General features: G+C 38.8%; 1 protein-coding gene across 2 annotated transcripts in view; it reads right to left on the reverse strand.

Moving 5' to 3' along the window:
* Window positions 1-18869, reverse strand: part of LOC134425150 (cytochrome P450 7B1) — a 124623-nt gene that overhangs the window by 43707 nt on the left and 62047 nt on the right. The window contains exon 1 of one of the 2 annotated variants that reach the window (XM_063169452.1): window positions 3067-3151. The exons of the other annotated variant lie outside the window; for it this stretch is intronic. Within the exon in view, the coding sequence (XP_063025522.1) occupies window positions 3067-3131 (65 nt within the window). The 5' untranslated portion in view covers window positions 3132-3151. Of the gene's footprint in view, window positions 1-3066; window positions 3152-18869 lie in introns of those variants that run through there. 2 annotated transcript variants of the gene reach the window in all.

Below are 18869 nucleotides of genomic sequence, written 5' to 3' on the forward strand. Positions count from 1 at the left end.
AGCTCTGGGAGATGTCAGTCTCACCTAGACTATTCTTTTCTTTAAACATAAAATGACAAACAGAAAATGTTAATAAAACACATTTCTAATCTGGGGAGTGAAGGAAGGAAGCCAGAAGCAGACACAAGAGAATACAGTCTTCATTCATATGTACTCCCAGACCAAAAGATTGTTCATTCTTTATTAATACATTATTTAAAATCTATTTGTGAAAGAAAAACAGTAGATAAAACACAAGCTAATATAAGCTTTTTTGCAACTAGTGAAGCAGAGGTCTGATCTTGCAGCTATGGTGCAAACTATACTGCTTTCATGTATGTGCTTACTGCTTACAATGTGAATATTTATATAAACTCATCCCTATCTAGCTTTTTACTTCATCAGTTTTGACTGAAGTTTTAACACTATTTGAGCCTTACACAAGAAATTGAATTTACCAATTCTTCTCATTCTTTCAGATTTTGGTATTCCTGGACAGCTTCTGTGCAATTACTTACTTGCTCATCTTAAACCTAAGCAATTGTGGGTTATATAAATACTCTTCCACCTAGTACCATCTTCCAGTTCAATTAGCACAAGCATGTAGCCTTCCCACTGCTGAAACCTGCACACCTCCAAGAACAATTCTCCACAACTCACCCCAGAAGGTGAGGTGAGTTGTAAGCAAGGTTTCTCTTATGCAAACCTGCATTATTTTTCTCGGAAAATGCCGATGTCTCTCTCAGCACAGGATGAACCTTCTGATTCTTGGAGGTGACACCATCTGCAGCTGTTCTAAAAAAGTTTATGAGGCAGAATTCCCACTGAACAGCCTTTGCTTTCTTATGTCATCTCCTTCAGCTATTTCCTGAGTCAAATCTGCTGTAGGTAGGACTTGTTTTCACTAATTCAGATCTTCAACAATGAGCTTTTCTTCAAGCAGACAAAGAGAATAGATAAAATATTGCTACAAAGGAAAGGAGAGCTGTAGGAGGAAGGATGATGGGGATTGAGCAGTTAAAAGCAGTAAGGCACATGAAAAGGAGTATGGCTCATACTTTCAAATAAACTTGAAAGATTACACAGAAAGAGAAACTGCAAAGAAAGCATCCTGACATGAAGTACAAGACAGGTGAACTGTAGGATTCTACAATGGATCCATTGCACAAGGCTGCTCTAATAAAAAGCAAGATCCTGGTCAGAATTACTCTGAAGTATCTATCCAAAACAGTTTGTACACTATTAAATGTGCTAGCTGGAATTTAAATTCAAAGCCTACATCTCTTTCACAGTTACTATGGAAGCGCCTACCCTCTGTATATTTCAGATCTACAGTCTTAGACTTGGCCTTCTTTGCATATTAGATTTTAACAAAATGTTGTCACTTCTTCCCAAAAATATCTCTAAAGACTGACCTTTCCCTTATTTCATTCATCAAGAACTCTCATCAAGTGGCCATGTCATCTTGCCCCTCACAGCCACTGGACATCCTTTACCTGGGGGTGCTTCTTCATTCTGAGCAGCCCTGAGATGGGATGTTCTGCTGGGGAAGAAGGCCATACCTGCTTTTTGGATTCTTCTCTCCTCTGTGTTGGGTGCAAACCTAGCTTCTCCACTAAGATTCTTTATGACTTCCTGTATTCTTGTGGAAAACTGAGTTTTTAACTAAAGCTCCAATCCACCAGCAGTACCACCCCTCACTGCTCAGGTGTCCCTTTCTTGTTACATTACCAGCAGTTGAGAGGAGAATGCTCCATGCTCCCAAGGCCCAGGATGGTTACACCTCAGAGAACAGGGATGGAGACCCCTCACTTGGGCCACTCCATATATTTCATTTTGTAAAGCTAGACAGAGCCCAGCTAAGATCAGTCTGCTGCTGATTTCTACATAAGGTTATAGGCTCAGCTGATAATGAAAATTTTAGTGACCTATTGGCTGTCATTAGCTAAGAAAAAATTAATTTGCAGCTTATTTTTATCTAAGAGATGGATATACATCCATAAGCCCACCACCACACAATGGAGGTGACTTTTCATGGCAGATGTACAGGACTATGTGCTTTATGTGCACATTTAATAAGGCTCTCATGAAGAGACCTCCCTCTGCTGAACACGAGTAGCTGTGAATAACTGATACCAAGCTGTAGCAGTTCTGTGGAGTAACAAAGCACTCAGGCTGTCTGCATCATTTGCCACAAACTCTGGAGGTGCATAAACAAAAATTACCCATAATTTTACTCATTCACATTACAATTGCATCTTTCCCTGGGTTACATATCAAACAAAGTGTCTTTGCTGAGGGTAGGACCATACCATTCCATAAGATGTAACCTAAGATCTTTTCCATTATGGTACAAACCAGATTTCTATGGTGCTCATAAATATGATCATTCTAACATTATGAAAGACTACCAAATGTTTTTTTTTAAAGCAAAAGACCCAGGGCAAAGAGAACTTACTTATTCTTGTTGAGAAAAAAAGCAAAAAATTCCAAATTGTTTGGCAAAAGTAGACCTAAAAAATCACTGGAAGTTAGTAAAAGGAAACATGGAATCTATGATATTTCCACATCCCCAATGGTTATTTATAGAAGAAATATCCAAACACGTAAGAGCATATGTAAACCTTTATGAAATAGGTAGCTCTTTGTAGGAGTACACAGGACATAGTAAAGGGAGTTAGATAACACGTTACTCAAAATAGACCAGAGCTAAATATGCCGGCTCTGCTCACTTTCCAAACTTTTTTTAAATGCTGACCAAGCTCAGCTGGGCAAGACCTGCTTAGTGCAGTCATTTTCACATTCCCACTGAACATATCAGCTCTGACAATATTTTTTTTTAATCTCAACAGCAGAAAGTAATACATAATTCCCTCTAACTCAGCCAAGGAAAAAAAAAATCAAACATAAGAAATTAAAAATGCAGATACAGTATTATATGAAATTGCACCAAATTTTACAATGCTCTGATGTTCCTGATATTTTTATCTTAACACATCAAGGGTGATAGAAGCTTCTTTTTGCTGTCAAAGTGATCAAAGAGAGGTTGAGAAAGAATCTATAAACAGATGCTGCCCAGTGACAAACCTTAAAGAACAAGACTGTGGGGCCAGATGTTTGAGTGACCTTCGGACTACAGAACATGTTGGCATGGTGTTGATTTAGATAGCTGTTGGCAGGGGCTTTCGATCCAGCAGCTGAAAAAAAAAATCTAAATTATGGAAATATTTTTTCTCATCTTTCCCCTAACTATAAAAACTGAAACTACTGGTCAGTGGGGCTGATGGCTGTCAAAGAAGTTGAATTCACCACACAACCCTGCCAGTAGGTATCACATCAAAAAGGAGTTAGCTGAATGAACAAGAACATCTTCAGGCTGTGCCATTTTGCATCTCCCTCAACTTTCAACAGCTGTTTCTTGAGTGAATACAGATGCAGAATAATTATACGAAATGTTTTACATTTTCAATATACTACATCATGTAAATATGTAATCTATGATTACCTATGGGTGATGTAATATAAACCACCATCAAGAAAGGGGTTGGGATGTGGAATAGGAAATAGAATAATTAATTAATAATAGTGACTTTCCTAAATTTTGTTCTTCACCCATTCTATATTTGTAGAATTAAAATTAAATTACCAAAAAAACCCCACAAAACCCAACAAAGTAACAGCAACAAATGCAGAGATAATTGATCACATACATGTTGTTTTTGTCAAACACTAGAACACCCTGGAAATTATTGTTACATGTAACTTTAGCTGTGCTGCAATTTTCTAGATCTGTCTCAGCAAGTGCTTCCATTTTTTAATCCGACTGAAGGAATTAGTCACGTACTAGGAAATACAAAAGGAAAAGAGAAAGTCATCAATCCAAAATTCCAGCAGATACTCAAGTCTGAGCCACTGCACATTACTAGAACAAATGGAGAAAGCAGAAAAAGTCTTGCTTTGTAACATTAAATGTGATTGAAGACTGTACAGTTCTTCTTACGCTTTTAGACGTTTTGTCACTTTACCTGGAGAAATATACACTGCTTATTCTGAATTGCTGCTGATGTCCAGCACTTGTCAAAACCGCTATCTGTCAAGCACTTCACAAAGTGTTGCAAAATGACAGATCAGGATGTCTGAATAGATGGAGCCCCAGGAAAAACAGAACAGATAGAAAATTCATGACTCTAAACTACATCAAAGCGACTTCTGTCAACATCATGTCAAAAGAAGGAAAAAAAGAACTGTTCATTTTAGAGGGTTTTTTTCATTATATAAACACTTTTTTCACGTATGAGCTAAGTGTAAGGAAAAATTAACTTGGTGTACAGTATGATCATTTGAATGTGCCAAAAATACTCTTTAAATAATCCAGGAATAAGGAAACTTCTAACAGTAGATACTGTCTGGCAGTTAAAACCAATGACATCCAAAAGAAATGCATGAAGAATCTATCAGCTTAAAATAGGACAAACCATCTGGCTCCAAAGAAATAAAAGTATTCTGCTGTGCATGTTTGTTGGGTTCACAGAATCCTACAACTGGATTAATTTTGTATTTCCTCTCCAATCAATTTTGATCATCTCTACTTAGTCTGTCAATTGCACAACCCTAATTCACTGTTATATTGCAGGCAGCAGATTTAGTAATATCAAGACAATACTGTAATTTAAAAAAAAGGAGCACCATCAGCATAATCAGGCCTTCCATTACAGAGAAATATTTTAAATCGTTCCTCAAAGGTTCCAGAAAATAAGCAGGCTATGATACATGACTATATACATTTAAATTATACATAATCAAATTTTGAGAAAGAATCACACATAGAATATTAGGAGTAGTGCAGAGCTAGAGATGCTTTCTGTCTCACATACCTTTCACCACAGTCCATCAGTACTAAATTCAGTGAAGTTTACTAACGCTGTATTGACCTCCAGCAATCAAGAGGCTAAATGACCCTGTACATTGGGCTTGGTGGCTTTTAGAGCACTGGGAAATACAAAGCACACACACTCATAAACTTGGGAAATGGAAAGTGGCGCTTTGTGCATGATCAAGTGAGCATTAGCAAAGTACAGAACTTGCAGCAAATTTGGAAACCTGCACTGCCTGACTTTACTGTCTGTGTCATCTTTGCTTGCCGGTCTGGCTTGTGGAACCACATGGAATGGGATGGGTTGGAAGGGACCTTCCAAAGGCTGTCTGGTCCAAGCCCCCATCCTGGGCAGGGACATCATTCTTCCATCCACTTTTTCAAAGGGCCTGTAAAGCTACTGCTGGCTCTGACATGAGTGACAGCTGATCCAGAAACTGGCACTTGCTCACTGGCACAAACATGCTCCAATTTTCCATGGAGAAGATGCCCATTAACCACTGGCCAGCAAAGTTTCACTAGCTTCAAAACATTTGCAAGATATAAATGAGGATGAAGAGGAATAGCACCTTCTGGTTCAGGAAGGTGCTTCAGGACATCCTGTTGAATGTGTACACGACTGGGAATTGCAATCTATTAACACTGGAGTACAGCGAAAGGCACGTCTGCTGCTTACTGTATGCAGAACTCAATATATCTTGCTTCCTACTTACAAAAAGATGTTTATTACCTGTAACTGTACAGAGGTGTGTGCTTCACAGCAGCAGTGATTGGTAATAAGCCTCCTTTTCTCATTTACATTGATAGCAAGCATTAGTGAAGATATATGCATTTCATTTCATGGTTCAGAAAGAACAAAGTATATGTATATGTGATAGCAGTGGGTGGTTAATGAAATGGTCTGACAAACATAAGCTAATACATAATCATACCAGAATGTGGACTGGAACACCTGTTCCTGCTTCACAGGCTTACAATTCTTAAAGAAAAGTTACTATTCTCAAGAACTGAAATCACTACTATTTAGACATCAATATGCTCTGAGGAAATTTTAGTCATTTTTTTTGCAAACACTAAAGGGGGGAATTTTAATGATATCAAATCTCTTTTGCTTGTGTCCTAAGAGTAATGAAAACTTCACACATGCATGAAGCTCCAGTAATTATTTTAAACTGCCTTCTGTTGTCCCCCTGAGGAACACGGTGGTATTTGTTTGATGCAGTTTAATTAGTGTCAGGGTAATTAATGCTATGCTATCTACATGAGATCAAACCCCTTTCTTTGTAACACTCTGGTAACTAAGAACTAAGAAAAGGAAGTGGTTTGAAAATGTGGAAGCATGATAGGCTCGATTCAGAAACAAATCAAATTGCTCAAATCTGCATTTACGTACCCAAAATATTAAATACATCCAGCCAAGTCAGAACATACAAGTGTGAGATTGGGATCATAATGCATTAGAACGGTGCTGTAAGACAGGAGACCCACTGCTACCCATGTAAGTGAAATGCTTTTTCTATGGATGTAATCAAATTAAGTGAAACATTCATGGACACCATGCACCTTGTAAGGAGTTTAAATCCTTTAATAATGAAATTATATACTTTTGCACAACCAGATCACCATAGTTATTTATAAGCAGCATGTGGTGCTACCATGTGCTGATATATTTTCTTAAATAAAAGCATCATTTGAGTTTAATGAATGAATGTGATTCTGCTTTAATGCCTGAATAAAATTTGCATTTAATTGAATGTTCAGTCTACACTTCAAAATCGTGTCCTCTACAAAAAGGACCAAGGAGGCACCAGAATGCAGAAGTTGGAACATACAGAAATTCCAGACACACACACTGCACACACTACATAAATCCTTTTTAGCTGTTTCTTTGGTAATAAGGAACTGCAGTATAAATCTCACAGCACACAAACTCGGGGTGATTACAGGCTTAAGGATATAGCTCCAGTTATCTTGGCTGGATAAACTGTTATATCCTAGAGATTATTCTCTTTTTTTTCTAATGGAAGGAAGGAAGGAAGGAAGGAAGGAAGGAAGGAAGGAAGGAAGGAAGGAAGGAAGGAAGGAAGGAAGGAAGGAAGGAAGGAAGGAAGGAAGGAAGGAAGGAAGGAAGGAAGGAAGGAAGGAAGGAAGGAAGGAAGGAAGGAAGGAAGGAAGGAAGGAAGGAAGGAAAAGAGAAAGCTTCTGAATTTTTTCTTTGCAACCCAAGAAATTGTGGGCTTGCCATAATACCTTTCACGCTATTAGTTTTAAGAATGGAAAAAAAAAATGTTAGAGGCACACACATAGCCTGGAAAGCATATTTTATGCAATAGTTTCTATGAAGCTTCTTGCAGAAAAGAAAACACTGATTTGAAGACAAACAAAGTGGCTTGGTCTTTAACATGCATGTCCTGAGGGCGCAAACAATAAGAGCTCTGTTCAGAACTTGCAAATGTTCTACCAAAAAGCACAAGCAGTAGCCCTACAGCAGTCTGCAGATTGTGCTGGTATCCATTACCATTAAATTCATGTTTGTCTTTATCACAAGAGATTTCACCAGCTTATGCTGGTGGCACAGCAGGCTCTGCGAGTCTCTGCAACACGCCGCTTTTGAGGTCATCCATGACCCAACAAACCCACAGATCAGCTGACCAGCAAGTCCTTCCTCTTTCCAGTGCTGCTTCCTGAAACTTGGTTGTTTGTCAATTAAAGCCATAAATATAAATTACTTTAATAAGGCGGGCAATGTCTTAAAGCAACGTGCCGAAAGTTTGCCATAAGAAGCACCTGCAAAGTTCAACAACTGTGAAAGAACTATTAAAAAGGACACACAAACAAGTGACCTTGACTGACAAGCGCACTTCATCCCAGCAATAAACAGCGGCGGGGCTGATAAGTGTTCATTGGCGCAGAGAGTAATTACCTATCTGTCAGCGTTGCTGGTGTGTGCGAAATAGTATAAATGAAACATACATAATGTACAGCAATAATATCGGGCATGCAGAACCTAATGCATTATCATCATTCTCAGGGCTCAGGTTTATGTGGCTGCCACCACTGAGTAAATGCCTTCTAGCCATGATAATTTCATTCTAATCTCTGTTCCATATTATAATTTTCATAGCTAAAAGATACTGAGGAGCAATACGTTTCAATCAAGGGCTAAATAGAACACAACCTGTAACTGGGTATTTTATACACCTATATATATTTTTTTCTTTCAAAAAAAAATTTAGTCAATTTATGAATAGACTGAAATAAGCTGTAAATTTATGGATGACAAACTCTGTCTGTAGCAATGTCACAATGTCTGGAGACAGGCTTTACATATCCTCCACAAGGGATGCCAGCTTTGTCTATCATATCTCACAAAAGAATCCAACCCTCTGGAAGAATAAAGGTTTCTGTACCACTTCCTAGCATGTTATCAAACAAGGTTAACACTTAAATGAATGAAAAAGGGTCCTATTGAGTTAAAAATACTAATAAAACAAGCTGTTAAGCAATTTATGGAATTATTTTAAATGCTGTTTAAATTTTCATTTTATTCCATAACCTCCAGAACTAAACCACAACTATGATGAACAAATATGCCTGCTTTCTCACGGATGTCTATTTTACAATAAAGCTTTCATGTATTTTGAAATTATTTGGGGGATCCTTATGAAGAAAAACCACAGTGATTTAAAGGTACACTCAGGCCCCCCTTCCCTCCCCTCCCCATCTTATGAGGAAAAGGGAGAGAGAACATCACTCACTGGTTTATCAAAATCCATTTGACTGCATGTTAGTACTGGGGGGAAAAGTGCAGTGAAACATGCACTGGAGGCCCTGTGGCACTAACTGGAGCCTGTGTGGCACCAGTGGCCCTATCCTTACAAACTGTTGCACTGCCAGCATCCTTCCCTAACTCCCTAAAACCAGAAGGATGTATACACCTGACACTCCATCCTCAAGAAGCCTCAAAACGGGGCTAGAGCTGAGTAATGTGCATCCAGCTGCATCTAGAGGGCAAAATGGTGCTCCTGGGAAGCACTTTAGGGTGAGGGTGACTCCCCAGGGCAGAGGTGCTGGGAGCAACCCTATACAGGCTAGAGGAGAGGGAGGGAGACCGGTGCTCAGGGCAGACCCCAGGGCCCCACCATGGCCCCCACCCCACCTCTGGAAGGATTTCTACAAACCTACTCTTGCCCTGGCCAGCCCCCACATGTGCTGGTACTCATTACACCAACACCCATTCTCATTAGATAAGCGATGCATGTCTGGGAAGATAGGCAAATGTGAGAGCTCAATGATTAAAACGAGCAGGGGTGGGAGGTTTATGCAAACCTTCATTTCAATTTCCATTAGCAGCCCGTCTCATCATTTGCTTTTTTGACCTTCCACCTGTGAGAAACTCAGCTCTCTGCCTAGGCTCACCCAGACCCAGCCCTGGTTTGCCCAAGCCTTCCAGCAGTGTCCATAGTGGCAGGCAGAGCCTCTTTTGGAAAGCAGCCACCTTCACCATCAGATTTCATGAGCAACCTCTTTGACAAACACCGATGAAGCTTCAAGCGGTACAGAAACCTGAAAGCCGGCATGTTTTGCCTAGCTGGGAGTTTCACTAGAGAAATTTCACATGGTTCTAAATATAACTCAACAGCAGTATTTATTTTATTTAAATGTCTCAGAACATTGCATTTGACAGAAGACAACAGACTGGAAAATTGCTTATACAAAATGCAAGAGGTAGTTGCAGTATTTTCTGGCATGTGGTATCACTTTGCACTTCGCTGACATCCTTATGGCTGCAGCCACCCCTCACCTTGTCCCATCACCCTCTCACTCTCTGCTTTCTTACATGACTCTTTCAACCATCATATTTCAATATCCAGGACCCAGGAGATCAGCAGACATGGGGCAGTATTTGGACTGCTAAAAGTTGTGGTTTTACCATATGCTGACAGCCCAAAGTCAGGAGGGTGAAACTCTCTACTGAAGTCAGTGTTGGATCCAAAGATGGACTTATCAGAAATATATCATGAACTCAGCCCATAACCATAATGCTGGTGATCTGCCTTATAAATTTAACAATATGTTATCAATACAGAAATATTACACATTTCTTGTGAAGTCATAAACAAACAAAAAAAAATGTCTAAGGCAGGTTTCTGAGTACACCGTACGGTAATAAAACCATGGCTCAAAACACTGCTCCTCCTGGAATTAAAATCAGGATGAGGTTTAGAGAAAGAAGAATTTAGAAACAAAGGATTTTTTTCTATCTGTTTACAACAAAATAAAACAGTTTCTTGGAGAAGGAGAGAAAATAATAATGGGGAAAATTTTTTCTCTGAGAAATGAGGTGAAAATGAAAATGTTTTTTAATCTAGCTCAGCACGCTGGAGTGAGCAAAACAAACCTGGAGCTACACTGTCCCACTTGCATTATCTACAAAGCCAAAACAGCATCCTAACTGGAATACAACCCCCCTCTTTGCAATGCTTGCTGACATCCAGACGGTATACAAAATTTAGTGCCTTGCTCCCGAGTACTGCTTGCAGGTGCAATGAAAAGGAAATACAGCATGGTTAAAGGCAGACAGAGGCAGGGTCCCCAGGAGCCACCACCCCAGCAGAGCCCTCTTCTTTGCAGATTGTGAATCAACCCCATGAGCAGCCAAATCAGTCAGAAAGCAAAACCATCCAGGGCTCAATACACCCTGTCCCAGGCTGCTGCGGTCTCTCCCCTCGACTGTCCTGCACTCCTCCTTTGTTTCTTTTTCAATCCTGCTAGATAGGGCACTGCTCAAACGTGATGTACATGCCCCTGTAATAGCTGGTGCCTAAAGGATAAAAGGCTTATTACGCTTTCAGCTGAAGTTGTTAATCCCCTAACAAGCCAAAACAGCCTGTGTGCCGTAGTCTCGGAGGCTGGGGTTGGGAGGGCCATCATCACCTACATGGGAAGTTGTTGCTACAATGGCAAGCAGAGTGCTTCCTTTGGGCCCTCTGAGAATACAAGGGAAACAAACAAACCCAAGGAATGACACTTTAAATCTCAAATTCAAGACACCTTGTTTTATCCAGCCTAAAATTGGGAAGTATCAGAATTAAAGATGTCTAGTGTCAGTGTATCCCTTTCTTTATATGTTAGGATCCAGCCATCACCTGCAGGCTTGTTTTCTTCTTCCACAGCTTCAGTGTATCATAATAGTAGATATTTTTCAGGGGGCAAATTGAGACTGTGCAGTAAATGAGAGTGTTTTCAGCAAGGCTTCTGCCTCTAAATGGATCTCAGGGTCAGAAATTTTCCAGCAACAGAGAGACAAAAGAAATTGTGATAGACAAGTGGAGAGAAGCACAGGTGTGGTCAAAGGAAGTGAATGGCACACACCAAAAATAGCCCTGCACTTCATGCTCTCCTAGAATTCTTATGTAATGAATGGCAAGGCTATTAAATTAAAATTTTGGCAGACATCTTAACAATATGTCTCATTCACTGGATACAGAATTTGTGACACCTGGAGCTTGAATTTAAGGAGGCTTAAGGCACTAACAATGGGCATAGGTATAAAAAAGCTTGGAAATGCAGCAGTCCAGCAGTAAAAGAGCATAGTTTTCAGCTGAGGAAGAAGCCAATGTACCAGTTAGGAGGTGTTCTGCTGTCATCCTAGCTCCACTAGTGGTTCACCACATAGCTACCTGAAACTATCTCAGTTTCCCCGTTTGTAAAACAGGACTAATAAAAATCCTCCATCTCCCAAAGGAATCATAAGGATTAATTAACTTCACATTTAATGACCTCTAAAATACTGTACTGAAAAGTATGAAAAAGCCTCTGCTAAGTCTGGGTTGGTTTCAGTTGCTAATGCAGTGAGGCATGTTTCCAAGAAGTTCTTAAATCATCCTCACCTCTTCTATCACAAATGAACCGATTACCTGAAAATCAAACAGCTATCAGAAATCAGACAGCTATCACGTGGCAATAAAAAGCTCATTATTGCTTTGCATTTAGCCTTCAGGACTACCTATATGGAACTGAAGAGAGCCAGGAGGGCTCTGGGAGGCTCACAATGCCCTTTGACGTGTTAGCCCTGCCTTTAACAAGACATGAAAGGAGAGGCAGCACCCATGAGCTGATGGTGTATTTTAGCAATGGTAACTTGAAAGCCCAGACAGGTAAAGCTGTAAAGGCACTCTAACCTCTATTCTTACTGGAAAGGTATACCAAGATTTAGGCTGGTTCTTTATATTTAAAACAGAATATTCAAACTGCAGAGTATTTTTTTTATTGAGGTAAAAAGAAATATTCTTAGCAATCCCATTCCCTAAACGAGCATGTGAAAAAACAAGAAAATGCAATGGAGAAGGATACTGCTATCCTTTCATGTTCCCCTTTGCAAAGTCACACTCTTCCCAGTATACAGCCCAAGCAGAACACACGACTCATTGTTAAAATAATGCAGTGCATTAATATTTCCCCCTAAGCTGAATGATGTCAGAAGGACTCCACTGTTTTTATTTAATTATTGATAATTCTCCAATTGTTAGTATTGCAGAAGCAAAGAAAAGTCCAATTAAAATTTGGAGTCCCTTGTAGTAGGTGCCTTCATACCTGCCTCTCATGTCCTTTTGTGTTACTGTCAAACGCTGAATTTCCCCCAGTATAAATTTTCCTCTTGGAAACCACTGGCATCCACCCTCCTAAACAGCCTTGTCAGAGAGTGGACTAAGGCAAATTACATTGAAGCCAAGAATATGCCTATTCTGGCTATATACTTATTTAAAGTCAAGGACATTTTAAAGAGCAGCTCCGAGCTACTGTAGAGATGCCAGCCCATGATATTTTGTGATGTCTATGGAGTAAATAAAAATAATAATCATAAAAAAACCAAGCACATAAATAATCTTTAATCAGAGACATTACTCATTATACAATACCACTGAAAATTGCTGTATATGCTAGCTCTTAGTCTGAAAATAGAATATAATACACTACAATTAAAATGTTCGAATATGCATTATCCATCCCCAGAGATGAATTATTTAGGAAATTAAAAAAATCACCAGTGCTTTATACTGTCACAGGAATAGTTCCTTCTCCTGAAGTAAACAGAATTACTCTAGTGAGCAAGAATGGCACTTTTAGGCTATACATTTGGGGTTTTATTAACAAACATCTATGCTTCTCTAATTCTCTAAAAGGTAATTTTCTTGATAAAAGCTGTCTTGTGCAGCTTCCAGAACTGTAAGAATTCCCAACTGACTACTGTGATATTATTTTTCCTCCAGGAGAGAACGATTAATAAAATATTGCCTCAGCAATGAGAGATTATAATACATTTCCAAAATAAAATAAATACATAAAATAATATTTATTTCACACAGTTTGAGATACCTACTGAAAGTTGTATCTCATCTTGTCTAGTATATAGGTGTTCTGTCACCTATACCATACACCAGATCATAATCGCAACAATGAAAAATACCAGAGCTTTTCTCCCAATTTTTGTATAACATTATTCAGATCTTTGTAAATTTCTGATAGAAGCAGAGCGTATGGCACAACCAAACATATCTGCAAAATGTCTGAGTTATGGAGCGTGAGAGAAACATAAACATGGAGCTGTTCCACTTTTATGAATTTATCACTTGGTATCATTTGAATGTATGCTTTATGGTTGGATCTTTGAAAAAGGCCTCACATGATCTCTCATTTCACCTCCACAGCTTAACAGTGTTAAATTCAAATCTGTACCCATAGTATGTGGAGAAGTAGGGTTATCTTATCAATATAGCTGGCTGTGCTTTTGAGCATATGTTGTACTGAACATCCAAATGACATTAGCTACATCCAAGTCTAGCTACTATGTAAAAAGGAAAGATTAAGGGTTTAAGGTTTTTAAAACAGACAATTCCCTTCTCTAGTATTTTTATTATTTTTAAAAAATGACTATGAGTATATGCATACACACATTAACTCTTCATATATAAATAAGTGAATAAAGAGCTTCCATATTCTTGTGAGAATGCTCATATAAAATAGTTGCATTAATTTCAATTGCTGTGTTTTGAAATAGTTTAATTTAATCAAGACAAACCTACTGGTTTAAATATCATAATTAATGTTGAAAATATATCAGTTTTGTAAATTTTACAAAGCAATAATCCCACATTCTGACATTTAATATAACAGAAACACTTTCCAGCTGAGGATAGGCATGCACAAGAAACCATGGCCATGCCCTAGTAAGGACACAGTTTAAATCACTTGTTTGTTATCAGCCTGCAGCTTGGCATGAGTTTGAACCCAGTGGCTGGAGGTGAAAGATCTCGGCACTAATTTACTACATCACTGAAATGCCCCCTAGTCTCCCTTCTGTGACTCCAAATTAATTTGAATCTGTCTTTGTAATTTTTTTCTCTTATCCCAACATATTCAACAGCAGCTTTTACTAACAGTGAAGATCTCTATTCTTCCTCTGTTAACAAAATGGATCTGAATGGATGTCAGCATCAGCAGTGCTCCTGGGATAACAGTGAATTTCATCCTCTGTATCCAAATCTAGGGTGGTGCAGCAGCTCACATCTGCAGTTATGCAGGTTACCAGGAGCACCTTGCCTTCAAGTCAATATATATAGTTTGCATTTACTCCATGTTTTCAAAACCTTTGAGAGACTTGCATAGTTTTCACAGAAGACAGCCTCCTCTCCTTTAAATGTCAATGACTCCTGACAGCTGAGCCCCTCAGGACTTCTGAATCCTGAAGGATGAATCCTATGCTCTCAGAACCAGGCTCCTTCAGTAACCAGCTTCCTCCAACAAAACAAGCCTAACATACAACCTGTGAGCATTCACATTAAAGGGAAAAAAATAAAGTGGAGCCTACTTCTTTAGAGAGAACTATCAGGATAACTTTTCCTTAAGATGCAACCATCTTATGTTTTTTCTTTTACTTAAAAAAGTACCTATAGAGCTTTATAAATATATGTGTACATAGTATGTATATATATATATATATATAATATACACAGTGAGTTTTAATACCACAGTATGGAAATGTGGAGGAATGCTTTGTGTTTCTCCCCAAGCTTTATGGTGATTTCTGATGACAAGTTGTGTTGTGCTCAGTTCCAATAAATCATTATATCAGTTCAAGAAGTTCCTAACCTTGTAAAAGAAGGAGCAGTAGAAACATCTTGCAGCATGCCATGGATTTGCAGCAAACATTTCACCTGGCCTATCTTCCTTAAACCATCACCTGTGGTTTGTTTTGGTACCAGATTTCATTTTCTTACTGTATGGGAAGATGACTGAATTCCTTTGGGGATATCTGGGCCGTACTGAAGTCAAAACAAACACCTTCAGAAGGCATGCAATCTCTTGGTTTCCTGGCCATCTATAGGACAAATGGCACTGGAAACAGTGTACGAGATGTTACTGCACAAAGATAAGAGTCTCCTGAGATGACAGTTTTCTGGGCCTTCAGTTTATTCCAGCACAGTCACTCCTCTGAGCAAGCAAGCCCCTGAAGTGCTAGAGAAAGACAATTTCAGCCCAGAGGGTTTTTGCTAAACAGCTGCAGCTGGACAGAATCTGGGATTCCCAGACTAATTCCAGACCTGGGACTAACCCCCTTCTGCACAGGGAGAAAGGAAGAGCCATCCAGTTCATCAGGAGAAAGGAAAAGAGTGGTATACGCAGGGTGGGCTGGGTCAGAAGGGATGATCTGTGGATTTACACTCGTTGATGTCAAAGGAGCTCTGCTAATTTTCAGCAACAGAGGTCCTGTCCCATTTATCTGAAAGCTTTCTGCGTCTGAATTTTGTGTGCACTTATCTCAGCAGCAGATCCATGTGAAAGTGTGAATGGGTCTAAGGCAGTCTCTTTACATGTACATTTATTCAATGTGCATGCCTTACATAAACACGCACATCAGCAGATAAGTGACATACATTCTAAAGCTCATCATCTTACTAAGTCTCCCCAAAAAGTAATCGTTTTCAAAAAAACACAGCACACTCATCAAATTTAGGAAATTTAAAAGCTTTCCTGGTAATACACATGTTCTCTTTCCTCTTACTAGTTTTTAAGAATCCCCTCACCCTCTATTTGATCATTTGTAGCACAAAATCATGATGGCACAGTGAGGACCATCAGAAGGATCATCATCTTGATTTAGGTAAAAAACACATTTATCATATCCAGCAGCCCATTGCTAAGGTTATTCTGATAAAGAAAGAAACTGGGCCTTCATGCCGGGAATATAGAGCCTGCCTAATCTTTCTTCCTCTGTTGCTGTGTCAAGAGGCAGATCTTTCCAACACAGATCCTCACTGGACTCAAAGCTATTGCAGGGAGCTTTAAAACGAGATATATGGGCCATTCTGCTCAGCTCCTCTGAAGTCTTTAGGGCCTTGTGTGCCTGCCAGATTAGAATTTGCCTCTGGCAAAGAGGCCACTGTTTTTTGAGTTAAAACTAAAATCTGTGTATAAGAAACTATGAACTAATTTTCTAGGTAACTATTCCGGTGATGCCTATCTTGTCAAACAAAGGCTGGAGTATCAATCAGAAAAAGTCCAAACCAACAATAAATGAATTTGGGATTTCTCTTTGTTATCCATATGAGATTGTTCAAAGAGGAGTCATCTTTACATTCAGTCAATTAAGAACATGATTAAAAATCAGTTTCGTGGGGCAAATCTGCCCTCAAGACAATTTACCAATTTTGTAGCTCTGCAATCAGATGTGTGTATTTTTCTTTAGAAAATACACCCAACCTTCCTTCTGTATAAAAGGCACAAATAAACAAATGTTAAATCTGACTAATGCTTCACTAGCTTCAACAGGCTTTGAATTCATTCTCACCATTTCCTTCAGGGAAACAGTCTAACAGTTTATAAACAAAGTACTATAAAACATAAGCACATGGAGAAAAAATATTTTCCTTTTTTCCAAGACAGTAAACTGCCTTGGAATAACAACAGAAATGCAGTCTATATTGGTGGTGTTCTTTATTTTTGTGTTCAGTAGTCCTGAATATTTATGGAAGGTTTTAGATAGGGATACTGCTACTGAATAATCTCAGAATGATTTGTTCTGAATTTGAAATTTACAGGACTTTAAAAGGTTCTGCTTGTAAGTAAAAACTATAAAAAGGACAAGACATAAACAGTGCTATTAGAGGTAATCACTAGAACAAACTAGTTGTATTTTATTATTTTTGGAACTGTGTCTATAACCTAAATCATGGATCAGAAGCCCATTGCATCAGGTAGTGCACAAAACCAAAGCAAATGAAAAAGGCATTTACTTCCTCAAAGATCCTAGTTTAGACAATAGATAGCAGCTGTTTAAGAACAGAAAGAATTAGTACAGGAAAAGCATTTAGTTAACATCAATTAGCAGTCATCTTGGCACATAAGCAGATAAACTATTTTCTGTGTAGTCACAAGGAAATGCAAGCTCTGAAAGTCATTTCTCAAGGGCAATATCCTCAATATCCTCAAAGATGAACTGGCATTCTGGGCTGATAAGGAAGAGTATGTAAATAATTTGGATACTGTATGAAAGGTTATTTGAATCAGTGAGAAGCCAAACCATGAGAGACTGCAAAAATGCAACTAAGCATGTTGCATTTGATGGATTCATCCCCAGTGGTCATATGCTGAGGTGCAATAACTAAGGCATAACAGAGCAGGGAGCCCAACAAGCATGTGAGATACACAGACGGAGAGGAAAGGTGGTCTTTTAAAGACATTATGCAAAATAATCTGTGAGATCTGGCATAGTCTGGCTAGAAGACATGAGCAGATGATAATCATGTGTTCATCATATACCTGATTCACCAGAAGACTGGTGGCAGGGGATACAGCAATGGAGAAAACAGCAACAAGAACAGTGTGGTTGGAAGGAAGGTTAGATGAATGTAAACCTTTTTTGTATAACAAGGGCAGAAATCAGAAAATGAGGCAACCCAATTAAAACCAGGCATGTGCATTTTCATGCCTTTAAATAAACAAGTTCAGTTCTATGGCTGGTGTTTAGGCAGTGAGGAGCTGTATTTGCCTACATAACCTAGATAATTAAGTGATGCAAGTTTTTGGAAAAGGTAATTCTTTTCTGTCAAAAAAAACACTGGTTTTTCATCATAAGGGCAACAGTAATAAGCAGTGAAGCACCAAGTACTTATTCCATGGCAAGTAACCTTGCAGTGAACTTGGAAAACCAAATTCATACAAGATGCCTCCTAATGCACATAATGCCACATCCATGTTTTGTGTCCAAGGGATCAGACAAGGGACAGTTTCTCATCCAAGGCATTGTCATTTATCTTAAACAATACTGGCATATCTGGGCCCAGTTTCTGAGCCACCCCTATGATGCCCCTTCTTTACCTGATATAAACCATGTCAGAGAGTATAAGAGACAGTGTACATTCAAGTGGATGCAACAACCATGTGGGGTGTGCTCTGACTTAAATAAGGATAGAATATATCAGATAAAGAGAAATGAATATGATTATAGCAGCAGAAACAACACAGATATTTATGTTAACAGTGTCCATTTTAATTCTACTTTCAGTTCATCCCAATTATCACTTTCCTTTTGAAATTTCCTGATCTTAATTTCTGTCTGAACATACTTTTAAAGGAACGTTTGAGCATCAACATCTCAGCCATCCATGAGAAGTGAAAGCAAGTCTTGCCATAATGAAAAAAAAAAAAATTGCATCCTTGCTTTAAATAGCTCCCCAGTCAAGATGGCCACAGTTGGAGAGCCAGCATTTGGCAAGAAAATTTCTCTCAGTGGGAAGATATCTTGGCTTCTTTGAAGGAAAACTTGCTTTGATTTGGTATCTTCCTTTCAGTACATACTGAAAGTTCATGATATAAGGTCTGCTGAAGAGAAATCTTGTCACTGAGTTTGGTTTTGTACCAAGTGCCAGTAACTGAGAAGCTATTTGGTATGTGAGGCCACTTGTGTACTCTCAAACATGCACAGAAAAATGTGGATAAGTCACTTTGTGAAACA

The sequence above is a fragment of the Melospiza melodia genome, chromosome 1, assembly GCF_035770615.1.
Source record: "Melospiza melodia melodia isolate bMelMel2 chromosome 1, bMelMel2.pri, whole genome shotgun sequence".
Classification (NCBI taxonomy): Eukaryota; Metazoa; Chordata; class Aves; order Passeriformes; family Passerellidae; genus Melospiza; species Melospiza melodia.